The 18,574-nt window shown below is 53.4% G+C and overlaps 1 protein-coding gene across 1 annotated transcript in view; it reads right to left on the bottom strand.

The window, feature by feature from the left end:
* LGR6 (leucine rich repeat containing G protein-coupled receptor 6) overlaps positions 1 to 18,346 on the bottom strand; it is a 133,953-nt gene extending 115,607 nt beyond the window's left edge. Inside the window, exon 1 of the mRNA XM_027728880.2 lies at positions 18,009 to 18,346. Coding sequence (XP_027584681.1) covers positions 18,009 to 18,346 — 338 coding nt within the window. The remainder of the gene's footprint in view (positions 1 to 18,008) is intronic.
* Between the last annotated feature and the right edge of the window lie 228 nt (positions 18,347 to 18,574).

Here is an 18,574-nt window from a genome sequence, read left to right as displayed (position 1 = left end):
GGTAATTGCCAAAAACTTAGAGAGCAGTACCTGGAACTATTAAATCACCAAAGACGATGCAGATGAGATGGGTTCATCTATATAGATCAGTCCCCACATTCCTGAAGTAGCAGCAGAGCCAGAGGAATGCAGAGCCTGCACACATCACTAATAATGAATTGTTCCATTGTGACTTGTAATGGGAAAGTTCACTAATTACAAGGAGTTTTAAATGGTGGGGGTTTACCCTGGCAATGCTCAAGACCTATGGGCAGGCCCAGCGCTCCCTGGTGCTCTCCTGGATTGGGAAATCCTGAGCAGAGCTTATGCAAACTCCCCACCTCTGGCTACCATGTGCTGGACCAATGCCTGAGAGCTCAGCACTGGCTTTACCCAGCTCCTTGTGGTGCTGGTGGCATGAGCAGCATTGGGGCTTCCCCCCTGCCCCTCCTCTGGTCCTGCTTGAGGGCAAAAGGTGTGGGGCAGCAAGGGGGGCAGAGGAGGGTGAGAGGCAGGACTCCAGGGTGAGGCAGTCTGTGCCTAACCCATACTCTGAAGGGAGAAGGGAATGGGACCTCCTTACTGGGGTCCTCTAGTGATGTGTCCTCATAATGCTGGTCTGGGTTTCCAGAGTCCTGGCCGTCCTTTATCCAGTGCCTGTGGGACACTGCCACCACAGACAGCCAGCAAGAGGGGACCTGCAGGGGATCTGAGCTGGACAGAGCTGCCAAGGACCCTCCCTGTTGCAGGATCAGGCTGCTCCTGCTGTTCATTCCTCCCACAGCTCCAGGTAGGGAACTGACCTGAATGTTCCTCATGAATGAGAGAGGACTCCCCTCCAGCCGCTTTTGCTCCCAGCTTTTGCTCCCAGCTCCCTGGCAGCTGCAGGATGTCAGAATCTTTGCAGTGGATGCTGCTCCAGTGGAAAGCCCTGAGTGGCAGCTCTGCTCCCTCCCTTCAATATGGATTGATGATGGGATGACCCCAGAATTTGTGGCCTGGGCTCCTGGGAGAAAGGCAATGGAGTGTGTGGGCCATGTCTAAAAATCAGATGCCCTGTGGGTGATTCAGTGGCACTCCCTCTGCTCATGCACCAAAGGATCACCTGTCCTGTCCAGACAAGTTGCACCAGTGTGAGCAACAGCTAAAAGCCAACAATATTCCAAAATGACAATATCTGAGAGCCCAGAGCAGCCAGGATCCACCTGTGGGAAACAGCCCTTTCTCAGGGAACATCTGGGAGGCACCACTGAAGGAATTCCATGGGCACAGTGAAACACCTTTACTGGCACAGAGAAGGCCATCAAGGACCATGGCAGGCTCCAGGATGATGGTTACACCTTCTCCAGCCCCACCACTCCAAAGTCCACAAGGGCAAACTGTTGTATGCCAAGTGAGTAAGTCCCCATAGTACCTGGCCAAGGGGAGGTTAAATGCCAGGCACACACCACCTCCAGCACTGCTGGCTGAGACAAGGAGAGAGGGCACTCTGATGTACCCTGCACCTTCTGTCCCCATGAGCTCCTGCTATGCTGGTCACAGGGTAAAGATTCCTGAGGTCATCACTCAGCCCTGACCTCCACAGAGGCTCCTTTCCCAACAGCTTGGGATCTGCATTTGAGGAGGATGCTGAGCAGTTGGCTTCCCTGCTCCCTGTTCTCTGAGCGGGCGTATGGCATTTCTAACAGCTCTGCAGGGCAGGACCAGCCCTGATTCTCCTCTGGGGAAGGGCTTCTAACAGAGAAGTGTGGCTCCCAAGGTGACCTGTCAGGTAGGACTGTCATGGTCTGATCCTCCATCAGGCCCAGCTGTGACAAGGCTTAGCCCTGCTGCTCTAAACATATGCTGTCTGTGTCTGCTTGAGATTTGGGGCACCTCCAGAGCCTAACAGGAATGTCAGTGCTGCTCCAGGACAAAACCAGGTCTCCTCTCAGGTCTGCTTGATCATAGAATCATGGAATCATTTAGTTTGGAATAGCCTTTTAAGATCATTGAGTCCAACCACTGGTGTCAAGGCCACCACTAAAGCATGTCCCCAAGAGCCACAGGCACACATCTTTTGAACACTTCCAGAGATGGTGACTCCACCACTTCCTGTGTCCAGCAGGACCAGGGAAGTGATTCTTCCCCTGTACTCAGTGCTGGTGAGGCACAGCTGGAATACTGTGTCCAGCTCTGGGCCCCTCAGCTCAGGAAGGACATTGAGGTGCTGGGGCAGGTCCAGAGAAGAGCAACAAGGCTGGGGAAGGGACTGGAGCACAGGTCCTATGAGGAGAGGCTGAGGGAGCTGAGGAGGCTCAGGGGAGACCTCCTCACTCTCTACAACTCCCTGACAGGAGGTTGTAGCCAGGTGGGGGTCGGGCTCTTCTCCCAGGCAACCAGCAGTAGGACAAGAGGACTCAGTCTTAAGCTGTGCCAGGGGAGGTTTAGGTTGGATAGTAGGAAGAAATTTTTTACAGAGAGAGTAATCAGACACTGGAATGGGCTGCCCAGGAAGGTGGTAGATTCACAATCCCTGGAGGTTTTTAAGATGAGTGGATGTGGCACTTAGTGCCACGGTCTGGTAACCACAGCGGGGTGGGATCAAGGGTTGGACCAAGGGTTGGATTTGATGATCTTGGAGGTCTTTTCCAACCCAGCTGATTCTATGATTCTATGAATCTGTGATCTCTTCTTTTTCTTGGACTGTAGCACAATGACCCTTAAGGAGCCTCTCAACCAGCGTGGCCCGCCTTCCCTGTGGGACAACCTCATCAACACTCTGTTAAGTCCCTAAGCTTGGGCTGCCTGCAAAGAAAAGCCCAGGACACAGCCAGAGGGAGAGATTCAGCTCCCCACCTGTTTCATCAGGTAATATTTCCTGCTCCTGCAGTCTCACAGATAGTCAGGGGCTTTACTAATTGAGTTTCCTCCGTAATTTTTTGCCCTCTGTCACCATGACTTTATCAGCCAGCACCATTCTGAACTGTGGTTTATCCTTTCTCTCTGAGCTGAATCTTACTGTGGAGCGAAGCACAAGCCAGACAGCTCCATAAATACTGTTCCCATCCACACATAGCCCAGACCCCGGGCCAGAGGCAGCATTCTGCATCTCCTTGGAGGTAATGGAAATGGTCCCTGGAGAAGGGACTGTGTTGGGTGACAGAGATGGATAAACTGCTGGGATCCCAGAGGATCACTGCCTGGAGATATTTGACTCCTCTTGCTGGAAACTGTAATGAACAAGGAGCAAAAAACAACAGTTGTTGACACTCTCAAGTGGAGAATAGCATTTTTATCAGAACTGAAAATTGCTGGTGGTTTCCAGCAATTTTTGGCTGATAATTATCTGTGTTCAGAACAACGATTTCCCAAAAAGAAACATTATGGCTGAAAGCTTTTGAAAAATGCCTTTTGGACTCCTGGCCTTTTCATGAGGAAATTTCAAAGACAGCAACCGTGAGATCTCAGCCAGCAGAAACTGAGAATCCAGCCCAAAGGATCCATCCTGGTTATGGGGACACATGGCAGACAGGATCTTCTCATTCCTTTTCTCTCCTGACGCAGCCCATGCGGGCAGACTTCCCTTGTGGTACCAGCGCTGACAATCCAGTCATTTCTGAACACTTTCCCAGGGAACTGCTGATCCTGCCAGCATCCTCCCTACCCTAAACCAGAACAGCCTGGGTCTCTGTGGCCAGCAAGCATCCAAGCCCTGCCTCCTAAAACAGTGAGTGATTTATAGACGAAGAGTCTCTGTGCATTTGCGACAGCAGAGGAGGAGAGCTGCTCCATGCAGTTTGCTACTTGGCTTCTTGGCTGGAACTCAGAGCCCAAGGTAGAGGATGAATACCAGCTGCATTCCTCACCATGTTTACTGCCTTCTAAGGGCAACGAGGTGCCTGCAGGGATTTGGGCTGAGATGCTCTCCAGCCAAGCCTGGCGATGGCCTGGCAGGGGGCTGGGAGCTCCTCTAGTGGGACAGGCTGTGTTTCAGAGATGCTGAGGGTTGGCTCATCTCAGACTGATGTCTGCTACCCTGAGGAGCGAGAGTGTTTCTATTAACTGTTTCTATTAACTTCTATGGTGTCACCAGAAGCCACGAGACATCAGAGCATGACAGCTCTTGCCTTGCCTTATCCTTCGGTGGGTGGTCCCCATGCACCAAGAAAAGCCTTTCTTCTGCTGTCAAGTGGGTAACAAGAGTCTTCCTGTCTCCAGCACGCACTGCTGCCGCAGGTCCCGGCCACGCAGTTCACTCTGAAGGGTGGTGAGTCACCATCACTCCTGACTCTGCTGGGGAAAACTCCACTTATCAGTGCAATTGGGAAAGAGAGGGGTAGGGCTGGGGAGCTGAACCCTCCTGCCAGGAGCCAGATCTCTCTTGTGGGAGTTTAGCAATGGAAAAGCTGCTGTGGATTGACCTGATTCGTTCCCCCCCCACCTCCCAGTGTAAGCTCTGTGACCCCTTTGGTTCAGGTAGAAGGGGAAACCTGATATTCTGCAGAGCCTGTGACACAGGAGAAAATCCCCATGGGATTGTCCTGGGGAGTCCCACTCCAGCACCTGGCTTCACTTACAGCCCCCCTTGCTAATGAGATGTGAGTGCAGGACCAACAACATGAGGCTGATGGCAAAAGTTGTGCAGAGCCAGAGTGAATGAGGATCAAAGCTGGTCTCTGATTTCTCCATGCTCTGGATCCAGGCTGCTCTGGGAGAGATGTGATTGGAAGGAGGATGAATAGCACAGGATTCTGGATCTGGCCCCATCTCTGCTGGAGTGCAGGAGCACCAACACACAGGAGCTCTCTCTGATGCCAGTGACACTGGGAGCTTGCTCCAGTTTCCATTCCAGCCTCTGAGCCCTGCTAGGACATCAATTCCCAAACTTCTCCTACTGTATGCCTCAAGCACCAGGGACTTATTTTGTGACGGCTACAGAGCAATCGAGGTGTCTCATAAAGAATGGTGAAAATGTCTGATCTCACTTTTTCTGTTAAAACTACTCTGGAATAGCTCCTACTGGAGACACCCTTCCAGAGGTCAGAGCAACTTGGATTTGAGAATCATGCCTGCATACAGGACTTCTCCCATCAAACCCCAGAGCTGTCAGTGCAGCGGAGCCAGCCGGCTCCACTTCCCCTGTGTAGACAAAACCTCATTCCAAGCTGAAATTTCCTTAAGACACATCTTGTATTTCAGGATCTTTTGGAGCTACTTTCATCTCCAATCCACATATTGCAGCCCTATAATAATAATAATAGCAATAATAATAGTAATAATAATAGTAATAATCATAGCAATAATGATAATACCTTTTGTATGTACATAGCACCTTTCATCCAAGGATCTAAGTCACAATTACAGCCCCACACATTCCTGTACATTACAGCCCTATAATTCTAAGACTGTTCAAGTATCCAGACTTCAAAGGGAATGTGGATTTCCCCTCCAGCCCAGTCATGGTGCCCAACATGCTGGAGACGTTTCAAAGGTGTTTCAAAGGTGCCTTGGCAGTAGCCAGAGGTAGTCAGAAGAGCCAGAGGAGCTCTCTGAAGCTAAAAGGAGTCTTCATGGATTCCTTCCTCCCCCCTCCCAGCCACTCTCTACTCTCCCTGAGAAGTCAGCACAGCCCTGGGATCAGGATGATGCTCCCATGAGACAGCTGTGTCTGTACAGTAGGAGGTGAAAAGAAAGAAAGTGTTGAAAGGAAAAGTGACAGCACAAGCTCAGCTGGGTGACTGTAACTGTCCAGGTCAGGCAGAACCCACAGTGTTTTGGTGGAAAGTAAATTCACAGAAAAATTATGCTCCACTGAAAAAAGCTGGGGGGGGGTGGGGGGGTGGGAGATGGTGGAACTTTTAATTGTAAGATTTTTTTTTTTAAGAGGGTTTAAAGATTTTCAAGTGACTCAAAAAGGAAAGTACTCTTTTTTGGGTCAAAGTAAAATGTTTCAGGGATACCGAGAGCAAACGCGTTTTGGTTTGGTTCAGTTTTAATTGCCTGGGAAACCTGAAAAAAAAACCCCTATTCATTTAACCCAAGACAATCTTTTCCCTCATTTTTAGGTTCAGCAAAGAGCTGAACCAGCTGTTATTTACCCCCATCTGTTCAGGAAGAAGTACCCTGAAAGCAAGGGAGCTTCCTACAGAAAACAGAATCGGGGTTTACAGCCCCTATGGCCAAGCTGACATGTACCAGCTGGGTTCACTTCCTCCATGGACTTCTCCAGCACTGCCCACGAGCTTTACTGAGCTGCTGGATGTGGCTGTGAGGAGTGTTTTGGTAGCTGCTCTGACTTGTGGCTGCTCCGTGAGCGAGGAGTGATGAGGTCAGTGGACATGAAAGACAGGCACCAAATCTGAGAGTTCAGTGCTGCTTTTCTTCATGTGGTGGATGAACAAACGGAAAGCTCAAGAATTTTTTTAATGAACTTTTCAAAGGTATTTTAGCTCGAGAGGTCCAGACATGTGACTGGAAAGTGCAGAGAGTCTCCAGCTCTTCCACAGCACTGGTTTGATCAGTTGGTCTCAAAGCACACTGGGAAGGGTTTATAAGTAGTGCTTTTAAGACAGGGAGACCGAGGCACAGGAAAAGGAGAGGGCTTGTTTGGGGTGAACCATAGGGCTGGGATGGAGCTAGAAATCAGTCCCAGTCCTTTGTATCTCCCATCTATCCCATACAAGGGAGCCAAAGCTTGTGGAACACCTGTCTGTTCCCCGAAGTCTGAGTCCTTGTGTCCCTCCACCCTGGAGAAACCCCTTCCTCAAAGCATCTGTGAGATTGTCAGTGAAAAGTCAGCCCCTGGAAGAGGAGTGGGTCCACCCCATGGTATCAGCAGTTGAGCCAGAGCACCTGGTGTAGGAGCAGGGCAGTTTTCACAGTGTGTGCGAGCTCACCTCAGACACACCACACTAACCAGCATGGGCTGCAACACGTTTCCTCTCCCCATTCTTCAGTAAATCACGGCTTCCAGCATTCATGCTTTTGTCACTAATAAATCTTGTGCTGTCTTACACCACATGAAAGCACAACAATACCTAAACTGACAGGCACTTCCCTGCACAGGACGCAGCTGCAAACACAACCTGCAGCACAGGAACCTGCTGCTTGGCCCTGAGCTGAAGAGAAGTTACAGACAGCATGTATGGGAAGGCTGCCCCACGCTCCATAAAGCCCCACATGCTGTTTCCAGAGCACACGTAAAACCACTCTGAGGTGCAACAGGCACCTCGTTAACCTGTGGAACTCATCGCCCCAGGGAATTAGTGCAGCAGCACAAACCTCACCTGCACCTATAACCGAGGTCCTGTCTTGGTTGTGATGCCTCTGGTTCTGCCAGTGCAGCACAGCTGACCCTAAAGGTACACCTCTGTCCTTTGGTATGTCCTTCCAGTTTTGGGGCAGGGCCTTGGGACAATGTCTGGGACAACAGTTTGGGATGATGTCTGACCACTCCCATGCCCCTGTGTACAGGGAGAAGAAAGCCTTAGAGTGCAGCTCTGTGGATTTGCACCTCATTCTTCCCTTGGGAGCCACGAGCTGAGCAGCACAGAAGCCCTGGTTCATGCCCATAGCCAAGATGACTCAGAGTTCTGCCTGGGGAATCACTGAGTGGAACAAGTCCAGAGGAGGCCTCTAAGCTGATCACAGGACTGGAGCACCTCTGCTCTGGAGCCAGGCTGGGAGAGCTGGGGGTGTTCAGCCTGGAGAAGAGAAGGTTCCCAGGAGACCTTAAAGATCCTTTCAGTGCCTAAAGGGACTCCAAGAGAGCTGGAGAGGGACTTTGGACAAGGGTCTGGAGTGACAGGACAAGGGGGAATGGCTTCCTACTGGCAGAGGGCAGGGTTAGATGGGATATTGGGAAGAAATTATTCTCTGTGAGGGTGGTGAGGCCCTGGCACAGGTTGCCCAGAGAAGCTGTGGCTGCCCCATCCCTGGAAGTGTTCAAAGACACTTCCAGGGGTGCAGAATCAGGGATAAAGCAGAACTGCAGAGATTGTTCCCTGCAACGAGTTTTTTCATGTGTTCTCTGGGAAAGACAGAAGCTGAATTTCTATCTAAAAGTGAAAATGCCTTTCCTGCAGGTTTCATGCAAAGATGAACATTTGCTTTACTAAGGTTAAGAAATGTCCACAATTGCAAATTCTCCTGAAGTTGCAAGATGCAGTTATACCCAGAGCCATCCCCACATCAGATAACATCCTTGAGAAGGTGACTTGTGCCTTCAGATGCTGCAAGTCCCTGAGATCCCTGATGCTCCCTGGCAGCCCCCATGCTTGCATCCCTTTGGTCTCCCACCTTATACCTGGCAGAGACACTTCTGCTCCCCTTTCACCCCTGTGGTTCCCACCATGATGGGATGACACACAGTGCTTGGGCTTCACCTTCCCTTTGAAGGAAGGTAATGTCCCTAATTGGTGCCCCACGGCGATGTTCAGCACTGGAAACCATCCTGTCTCCCCAGGGTCTCTTTGTAGTGGGACCTGTGGCTGCTCACAAGAAGACACAGCAGGTCCCTTGAGTGGGTCCTGCCCTTACAGGCATGTCTGACTCGCTCCCCTCCCTTGGGGGCTGCTTTTCATTTCCAAATCATTCAAAGAGGTTTAAATAGCTACAGGAAGGCATGCAAACAAGGCAAAGGGAGACAGAGAGCTGCGGATAGCCCAGGAGACTCCTCTGTCATCCATGGAGGGGAGGAGACTGGGAGCTGCCCTCCTTCATCACAGCCAGCAAAGCCTACACTGGTGGATCTGGGAAAGGTTTTGTTTTACCCCTTCCTGGATCCTTGATGCATCCCTTGATGCTTCCCTGTGTCCTCCCCTTGCTGCCCATTCCAGCACAGCTCCTGCCTCCACACGGTTGGCTCTGTTTTGACTTGACTGCAACACGATGCTTGTGTTTGGTCCTGCTCTTCCTCGTGAAGGCTGCTCCTGATCTCTTTTCTGCTCCCTACTAAACTCCAGTCCTCCTCCAAGACTCCAGTCTCTCCCCAGCCCTGGCAGTGCTCCACTCCCCCTTCCCGCCGCTTTTCAGAGCACTGCTGCTGTGATCCCTCTCCTGGCCTCTGCTCCTCTTTCTCCCCCGGGTCCTTGTCATCCAGGAAAGACTCTCGCACCTGAGAACCAACCGAGCTCCTGCGAAGAAGGGTCTGGGGAGCAGCGTGTTCCACCGGAGCGGAGGCATTTTGGCTGCAGTGTCCGGTCTCCAAGGCAGCAGCAGCCACTGACTGCCCTGCTGCTGGCAGAGGGTGCTCCCCCCGCCCCGACAGGGGTGACAGGGGACCCTCAGCCCCCGCTGCAGTGAGCTGGGAAGGGCTGCGCTTCCCCTTCCCTCCCCCACGCTCCTGCTGCTCCCTGACCCAGGCAGGTGCAGAAGGGGAGAGGCATTTGCAGCCCCATGGCTGCCTTTTGGCACCAGAGCCTCTGCCAGAATCAAAGAGCTTTTCAAAGCAAACCTTAAACTCCTTTAATCGCCAGCGAGAGCTCCTCCCACACAGATCTAAGGGCCGTGAGCTCAAGTGTTTTCGTTGCCCCGGGCAGATTTATGAGCTTATTCTTCAAGAAGGGGAGGGAGAGAGGGGAGGCTGTGGCATATTGCTTAGCCTGGGGGGCGGGCAGGGAGGATGGGGGGAGGAAGGCGTTTGCGGTGGAAGGACGGTGCAGAACGCCGGGCTCTGCTGCGGCCGCGGCTCCCGGGCACGATGGAGAGGCAAAGCGGGATCGGGTCGAGCGAGGACCAGCGGCGGCTGGAGCCCAGGACATGTGGCCAGCGGCTCCCTCCATCTCTCCCAGCCAGGCTCCGGGCACGGCGGTGCCAGCTGGAAGGAAGCACACGGACACGGCAGCGCCTCGACGGAGGGGACCAGGAGCGGGGCATCCCTCAAAGCACCGCTGCTCTCCTCCGCTCCCAGCGAGGCTGCCCCGGGCGCAGTTTGCAGAGGGAAGGAGGAGGGAGGAGGCTTGCTGGCAGTCCCAACACGGCTGTCCATCCCACAGCACAGCCCCAGCCCCGTTTAGCTCTAAGCACCCCTGTGCTGCCTCCTCTCTGTGCTCCTCATCCCGCAGACCTGCTCCAGTCCCGCCCGGTGTGCAGCAGGCACAGCAAAGGTCTGGCTGCTCCCTCTCCTGCAGAGTGACCTGGGCACCAGCTGGTGGCTTTGGGAGGGGGCAGATCCTTCGTCTCCCCTCCTGCATCTCCCTTCCTGTAGCCCAGGAGTTGGACTCGATGATCCTTATGGTCCCTTCTGGTTCAGGACATTCCATGATTCTATGGCCTGACAAGTGCCCCAGCAGGAATCAGACATTTGCTCTCATCCAGCGCCCCAGACACCTGTTGCCACTTCCCAACAGCCCTGCAAAAGATGCCTCTTTCCTGTTGAACTGAGATCCTGGGGAGGTGTCAGCCGTGCCCCATGGTACTGAAGCCACAGCCCTCTCCCTAGTCACCTGCAGCACCACTTTTTGTGTCTGGAAGCCCTCGAAGGATGCAACCTTTGTTCATGGACCAGTTCCCCCCAGAGAGCAGTGAATCCCAACAGTACCCACGCTGGGAAAGCAACACCCGAGTAAGTGAACACTGCTGGTCCCAAAGTGCTTCTACCTCATGACATCAAGAGGTGAAAGGGAGCAGAGCCTCTGGCAGAGAAGGGGGCTGGGAGGTGATGTGGCAGGAGGAGAAAGGAAGAGCTGTCATGAACCTCACCGGAAATTCAGAGACATCTGAACTTCCTTTCCCTTGAACCCCCAAAAAAAGAGCCAACATTTCCATATGTAGCACAGAACAACAACAACAAAAAAACTGTTTAAAAAAAAAAGCTTTGGTTTGGTAGTTTTGGAGTCCCACAATGTGAATATTAAATGTTTATGGAGAAATGTAACACCAGCAGGTGAAAATATGTAAATGGAAACTTTTTTTTTTAGAAGGACACCATGAAGTGAAAACATTGAAATAATCTCCCTTGATTCAACCTGTTGCTACATTTCTACCACTCATAGTCCCATGAACACTGATCCATTTTCATTAAGCTCTTTCTTTTCAATGAAATGAGATGTTGCTTGGAAAACCATCTCACCAAACATGATTTTTAGGCAGTTCTAGGACTGACCTCACTATCAAGGCATGCTGAGAGAGCTGGGGCTGATCAGCCTGGAGAAGAGAAGGCTCTGGGGAGACCTCACAGCCCCTAAAGGAGGCTTATAAAAAAAGAGGGAGAGTGACTTTTTACATGGGCAGATTGTGAGACAAGACAAGGGGGAATGGCTCCCAGTGAGAGAGGGCAGGGTTAGATCATATCTTAGGAAGAAATTCTTGGCTGTGAGGGTGGGGAGGCCCTGGCACAGGTTGCCCAAAGAAACTGTGGCTGCCCCATCCCTGGATGTGTCCAAGGCAGGTTGGACAGGGCTTGGAGCAACCTGGGATATTGGAAGGTGTCCCTGCCCATGGCAGGGGGTGGAATGAGATGAGCTTTAAGGTCCCTCCCAACCCAAATGATTCCATGGTTCTATGATTAATGGTCCTGCAATTTTGGCTTTGCTCAGAGCACTCCTACCCACCCCTCATTCCCATCCCCCCTGGACCTGGGCTCCCTCACCACTACTTTGCTTGCTGAGGGGTTCAGCGTGTTTCTGCTGCTCTGCCCTGAGCCTCGAGCCCAGCCACACCACCACACAGCACCTGCACCATCATCTTCCTCACTGCAGGGATGAAGGTCTTCTGAGTTATGCTGTGGGCCAAGGGACCAGGACATTTCAGCTCTCAGCTGGGGTGAGAGCTCAGCATTGCCCAGGGGATACAAAAGGCCCTTTGGAAGCACCTGCTCAGGAGCTGTAGTGTTTCCATGCTGCTTTTTAGTTTTTCTCACAAGCCACTCTCAAGCTGGGCCTGATCCCAAATCTTCTCCATTTGGTTTTCTCCTCCTTTGGGGCTGGGGAGCACAGGGGTAGGAATTACTTTTCTTCTGGTTAGTGCTTATCTGCCTGCTCCAGAGGGAAACACCAGCCAGTCTGTGTCAGACTCAGTGCCAGCAGCTCTCCCTGAAACCTGGGGCTCAGGCAGGTCTTGGTTTGGACCAGCCCATTCAGATATTCCTAAGTGTTGGCATTATTAAAGCTGGGAGATGCTCCCCCAGGAGACCTTCATAGCAACGTGCCAGCAAAAAGCCAGTGTCAGCCACAGGAGACCCTGAGGTGGTAACTGGGGTTTGAACCCAGGTGTCATGACTTTAAAATCCTTGAGATCCTGCTGGCAAGGCTGCAATAAGGATGCAGAGCACACCTGTGTCTGTGGGAAGTGCCTGTACGGAGTCAGCAGCTCTGCAGGTGGACTTTGTAGGGTCCTTTTGGAGGAAATCAAATCCCCGAAAGTGGGGAAACTCTTGTTATCCCTGATATTTTAGGGTGGGGAAAAAAAAGTTCCCCAAAGCTGGTAAATGGTGAACATAAACCTGTGAATCCACTGTCGTGTGCAGAGCCCAGCTCTTCAAGTGCCTCTCACCAGCTGTGTCTTCCCTCATCCAGGACCCCAAGCTCATAAAGGTTTCCCCTTCCAGGCATGCTGGGCATTTCCAAGGATGAGCCCATGGACTTCTGACTGTACAGGGCAGGAGTGGCACTTCCCATTGGTCTTCCAGCAGGAAGGAAGGTCAAGCAGAGAGCAGCCCTTAGTGCATCAGACCAGCCAGCTGACAGTAGTAGTAGTTGGTAGTCCTGAGCTCTATCATGGCTTGAGAACTGGAAGGGTCTGGGAGCTCTTTGGGGTGAGGCTGCGTCTTTGTGGTGTGTTTGGATGGGTCCTGGTGCAACACTGGGGCTCCTGTGGTGACAATGGCACGAGGAAGAGGCTGTGTGTGGATGGGCTCTGGCACTGGGCAAGCATCAGTCACAGGATGGTGGCTCACAGGTCTGTGCAAAGTCACCTGGGGCAGGAGAGCAGCAATGGCCCCAGGAGGGACTTCATTTACACTTGGCACTGGGATTTTGTGCTCTCTGCGTTTTTGGCTGCTCCCTCTTCCTCCCCAGTGTGTGTGACTGTCCCAAAGGCACACAGAGGTCCCTGTCAGCCCTGCAGGAGACCATAGCTCCTTGCCAGCTCCCGGGAAGTCTAGTCACCCTCCCCACAGCTGCCCTCCTCCCCAGGCTTCTACAAGCCAGCCATAAGTCCTTTCCCTCCCCTGGTGTCCCAACTCCTCTGTCAGCTCTTGGGGTGCTTTCCATCTTAGGGGACTGTGGTGGAGGCTGCAGAGGGGCAGATGTGGGCAGATGGGGAGAGATCTGGGCTGAGGAGAGCTGCCTTCAGCACTTCTTGACTTGTTCCAGGCACCAGCTGCAGCTCTGTAGTCAATCTCCAAACCTGCTGTCTCGCCTACCTGGAGCTGTGTGGGTCTTCAGAAAATGCAAACATCAAGAAAGAGGCACCTTTCCCTTGCTCTGCCCTGAGCTGGATGCAGCACTGTGTGACCTGGCTCTGCCCAGCCTTGTGTCAAAGCACCCCTGTCTCCTGCAAATCCCTGTCATGGATCCTCATGGCACCTGATCCCAGAGGGTAGCTCAGAGGACACAGTGGGTAATGCAGGGTGCCAGACTCCCAGCAGGATGCTAAATTCCAGGCAGTGTCTCCAAATGTCTCTGCAAAGTGAGAACAGCCCTGAAGGCTCCTGGTCCCATTCACCTCAAAGGAAACAGTCTGGGGAATGAGAAGCTTTCTGTCTGGGAAGCCTCAGGAGATGCCTGGTGATATCTGGGAGCAGCCAGGATCTGCTGCTTTTCCCTCCCCCAAATCCTGCTGGAACAGCAGCAGCCTGACAGCCTTTTCACCTGTGTCATACCCCAGGTCTCTGCTGGCTTTCCAGGACAGAGACCTGGAGACATTAAATATTAGGAAAAATATTTCCCGTGAGGATAGTAAAAAAATGGGAAAAGGGTGATGGAATCTTACAGATACTCAAAACCCTACTGGACAAGATCCTGACCAGCCTCACCACCTAAACCTGTTTTGAGTGTGGATCAGAGACCTCCAGAGGTGTTTCCAGCCTAAGATATCCGGGCAATCCTTCCAGTACTTCCCCATGTACCCTTGGTCCAGGCTGGGGGTCAGGCACTGCAAGGTTTGTCACATCCACAGTATCCCTGTGCAGGGTGTGTGCTGCCTGGCCAGCTGACTTGAATATGTGGCCATGGTGCTACTGCTGTTGCCTTTCCATCCCTGGGCTTCCCAGGGTGTCCTCTGCTGAGACAGGCTCTCCACTTCTTTCCTGCCAGCAATGGTTGGACAGGCCACTGCATCCCTAGGAGGGACCTGGCAGGTGTGGTGTCATTTTTTTTTGATGAAAGAGGAGGAGCCTCAGCAGATTGAGAGCATCCCTTCACCCCCAGTATTGCCACCTGTTCCCCTAGCAGGGGGTGGTAGCCAGATGTATGGGGGAGAGAGGGGTCAGGATGCCATCCTGGGGCAAAGGGCTGCACTGAGCACCTGCACCCAACCACGGGCATCTTCCTGGTGACAGCCATGGGGACAGCTGGGGGCCAAACTGCCCCAGACCATGCAATGCAGCACTTTCACACCCTGAGGAATCTGAGGTGGGGCTGCTCCCCCAGGTCCCATGCAGGGTGTGCAGTGGTGCCAGGGATCACAGCTGAGCTAGCACTTTGAGAACCAAGCAGCTGTTCCCATTTTCCTGTCCTCCTCCGAACCCCTTTGTGCACTCTCCTGTCTGCTACAGAGGAATCTTCCCCTTTGCAGCTCCCCTCTCCTGCACACCCAGCTTGTCTGTCTGTCCAGGGAACCTCCAGCAGCTCCAGCCACCTCTGCTGCAGCCCCAGATCAAGTCTCTGACACAGGTTGCTGGCTGTGGGTGACAGAGATGTGGTATGTGACACAAGGCTGTCAGGACTCACTGGCACATCAGCTGAAGGCGAAATCTGCTCTCTGAACAGCTCGACTCTCTTGGGTTGATGGAGGGTAGCTGAATAGCAACTGAATGGCTGACCTTTAGTGCTCCATGGCTGCTCTCTAAGGCCAGGCTAAGACACAGTTCACCCTGCAAACACGTCATGCACTGAGGAGCCCCTGTGTGATGAGCCAGGCAGGATAGTGAGTGCTGCTCCAAGAGAAATGGGCTGTTAGGGCTAGCAGGGGACCTGAAGGAGCTCAGGCTGCCTGCAGGAGCAATGCAGGGACCTGTCACCCAATGTGACAGTCCCTAGGCTCTCTCCAGGACTGCCACAAGACACCAGCATGTCTCAGTCCCTACTGGAGAGGTGCCCATGGAAAGAGGTGACACTTCTGTCCCATCTCCTTGACCACAGCTGCAAGCCCACCAGCGATTGAAAACACTTCGTTCTGCATGGGTGGGATCAGGGTTCAAGTTCAGGGAGGTGCAGGAGTGAGCAAGGACAGGATTCCTGGAGATAGAGGCATGGCAGAGGCACTGCATGGTCAGGATGAGGCATGAACACCAGCTCATTAGTGGTGAGGCAGCATCTAGTCAGAGGTGATTACAAGGATCCTTTATTTTGCTCCCGAGGAAGTCCTGCTCTCCACAGTGCCAGCGACTTGCTTAGAAATCAAAGCATGGAGCAAAGGAGCTGGAAATTTTTGGGAGCAGCTGCCCACCAGCTCTCTGCTCCTGCTGCCATTCCAGGGCTCGCTCTTCAGCACTCGCAGCTCTCCAAAGCAATCCAGCATTTCTTTACATATCTGAATGTATGGATTTTAAACACGGATATCCAAGAAGAGCTTAGATCTCTCTCCAATACTTTCTACTCAATTTATGCTGATTTGCTTTGACAAACTAGCCCCGGCTGCACTCTTGTACCTGAGAAGATAACCTCACATGACTCGCTGGAAGTAGTGACAGAAACAGGAAGAAACCCCAGCTCTCCAGTCCTCCACCAGTAATTCCCAGTTCATCGGGCCTTTCCCGATTGAACCAACCTCTGTTTGGTCTCTTACTGGTGGGGTTTAACACAGAGGCACCAAACGGGCTGGTTTTCCCCAAGGAGGGAGGGAGGAAAACTGCGGACGCTCCAGCACCCCCCGGGCTTGCCCCGGAGGGTCCCCCCAGGCGGGCTGGGTGTGGTGGGCTGGGGCAGGGGGGGCTCGGCTGGGGCAGGGGGGGCTCTGCCCCTGCAAAGGGCCGTCACTGGCGCCACCGTGTGAGCGCCGTCGGGGGACCGACCCACGGGGAAAGTGCGGGGACGGGACCGACCCACGGGGAAAGTGCGGGGACGGGATCTTTGCTATCCGTGGGAGAGCGCGGAGTCAGGGATGGGGGAGAAACCCACGGGGGAGAGCGGAGCCACGGGAAAGAGCGGGGCTGGTGCAGCTCCACACGGGGCCGCGGCCGAGGGACCCGACACGCTCCCGAAGTGACGGGAGCCGCAGGGCTGCCCCGAGAACCCAGTCCCGGCGGAATCCAGCGCTCTCTGCCAGCGGCCACACCGGGCCAGGAGCATCTCACAGCATCCACCCGCCCTGCGGCTCCCAGCCCAAGGGGCATCTCTGCGGAGCTGACACGCGTGTTCTCAGCGGAGGGGGAGCCACGGGTGCCCCGTCCTGTGATGCCTGAGAGGGTGGAGTGGGTGCCTGACAGGGCTGCCCCTTCTCCCCGCAGTAGCATCAGCGCTGCAACGCTCTGCAGCCTCCCGTGCTGGCAGCCTACCTGCTCCAGTGACTTTTCACTCGTGGGCAGCCGGCTCCAAACCGAGCCCCAGGGATAGCTCTGTGCAGGTCGTGCCTCATGTAACAAGTGGTTCCCTCTCCCAGGAGAAGCACAACTTGCATTAGACATTTCTCTCGTCTTTCATGCTTTCCAGGGAGAATCATCCTTTTCTATTTCTCTCCCAGTTAACCCAGTACAGCTCTGGCCATCCACAAGCTGGCACAAGACTGCTCCTCAGACAAGTGGGATGAGCAGACAAGCCCTTACCCATCTGTGGCAGCTCCCACCTGGCTTTGCAAAGCCCTTCCTGCATGGGTTTGGGTGCTTTGCTCTGACAGCTGCGCACCTGCATCTAAAGACAATCCAGGGATACCAGAAAACCAGCAACACGGTCTGTATGCCACCCCTGGACACAAGTTCCCTCTCAGCACGATGAACACAACACGAACATCCCCAGTACTGTCTGAGGACCACCAGTGGTCCTTGATGACTGTGGTACACGTGCCTTCCCTTGGCAGCACCCACGCTGCATTCCGAGCTGGGAGTGCCATGGTCCTTACCAGCCTGTCTGCAGCAGAGCTGGAGCTGGTAACAGCAGCACTTTCTGCACACAAACCCAGGAAGCATCTTCCCCAGGGATAACTTGTCTCCCTTGAGAGAGAAGGGAGACAACCTCCCTGGTTAAACCCTGAGATTTTTCCGTGGTCAATCATCAGGATCCTCAGTCATGACCAGTCTGATGGCACCACCAAGACCACCTCTGGGGCTAGAAATGAACCCACCAGTCCGTGTGGTCAATTAACCCTTGGGGGTACTAACATCAGAAAGGTCGTTAAACATTCACATAATCAAGAATTTTTAAATAACTAAATAAGCAAAAACCAACACCTACCGAACCCCCGCACCTCTTACAAGACTTTAATATTCATTTTAAAGGGGCAACTCAGACACTGCTGGTGGCCAGCTCAACCCAAACCCCCCAAAGCCCTGAGTGATCGCAGCTATTGAAATGTTTGACAGAAGGATCCCGGAGCAGTTTGCACTAATTGCTGTGTAAAAATACTCCATTATGTGCTCAGACAATCAGAATCGACCCAGCAAATCAGCTGCCCCGATCCGCTGCAATCACGGAGCAAAGCATGCAGAACATCGCAGTATAAACAGCGCTCGCGGAGGGGCGCAGGAGGAGGGGGGGGCTTGGCAGGTCCTGCCCAAGGAGCTGCCTTTTTTTTTTTGTTGTTGTTGTTGTTATTTTGCTTGGTTTCTAATTTCCGCAGGAAATTTAATTTCGGGAAAATGTGGCACAAACTTCCGAGCCGGAGGAAAGCTGCGGCTGACGGAGGGGTCCGGGGAAAGCAATTGCAAAAGAAGCAGCGAGGGCTGTACTTACAGGTAAGCGGTGAGAGGGCTCAGGTTGGCGGGGACCTCCGAGAGCCCCAGCTCGGAGCAATCCAGCGAGAGCATGATGCCATCCTCCTCGCAGTGGCACTGGGGCGGGCAGGAGGGCGCAGCACCTTGCTGCACGGGCACTGTCTGGCAGCGGGCAGAGGAGGCCAAGAGAATGCCCCAGAAAAAGAGTCTGTCCATCCTCGCCTTGGCTGGTGCCGCCGGCCGGCTCCGGGGCTCGGCGGGGCTCGGGGGAGCGGTCCCGCCGCCTGGCACGCAGCGGGCAGGGTATCTCCTGCAGGTCGGAGTGTGGTAAGGATGCAGCCAGGGAAGGAAAGGCATTGTTGAATGATCCTGGTTATTGGGTTTCAAGGGCTGGGCAGGGGCGTGAGACACTTCAATGGGAGGAGTTAAAACTTTCTACTCTTTCCCTCTCTCTCTCTCTCTCTCTCTCTTAGAGCTGGCAGGAATTTCATTCAAAGGGAAGAAAGGGGGGGGAAAAAAAAAAAGAAAAAAAAAAAGAAACCTCAACAAATAAAGACCTGTTCATAGCTCCGGGACCCAGGCTTG

Source organism: Pipra filicauda, unplaced genomic scaffold (assembly GCF_003945595.2).
Source record: "Pipra filicauda isolate LSUMZ 115617 unplaced genomic scaffold, ASM394559v2 scaffold172_size1731463_pilon, whole genome shotgun sequence".
Lineage (NCBI taxonomy): Eukaryota > Metazoa > Chordata > Aves > Passeriformes > Pipridae > Pipra > Pipra filicauda.
This window is presented reverse-complemented; position numbering and strand designations above follow the sequence as displayed.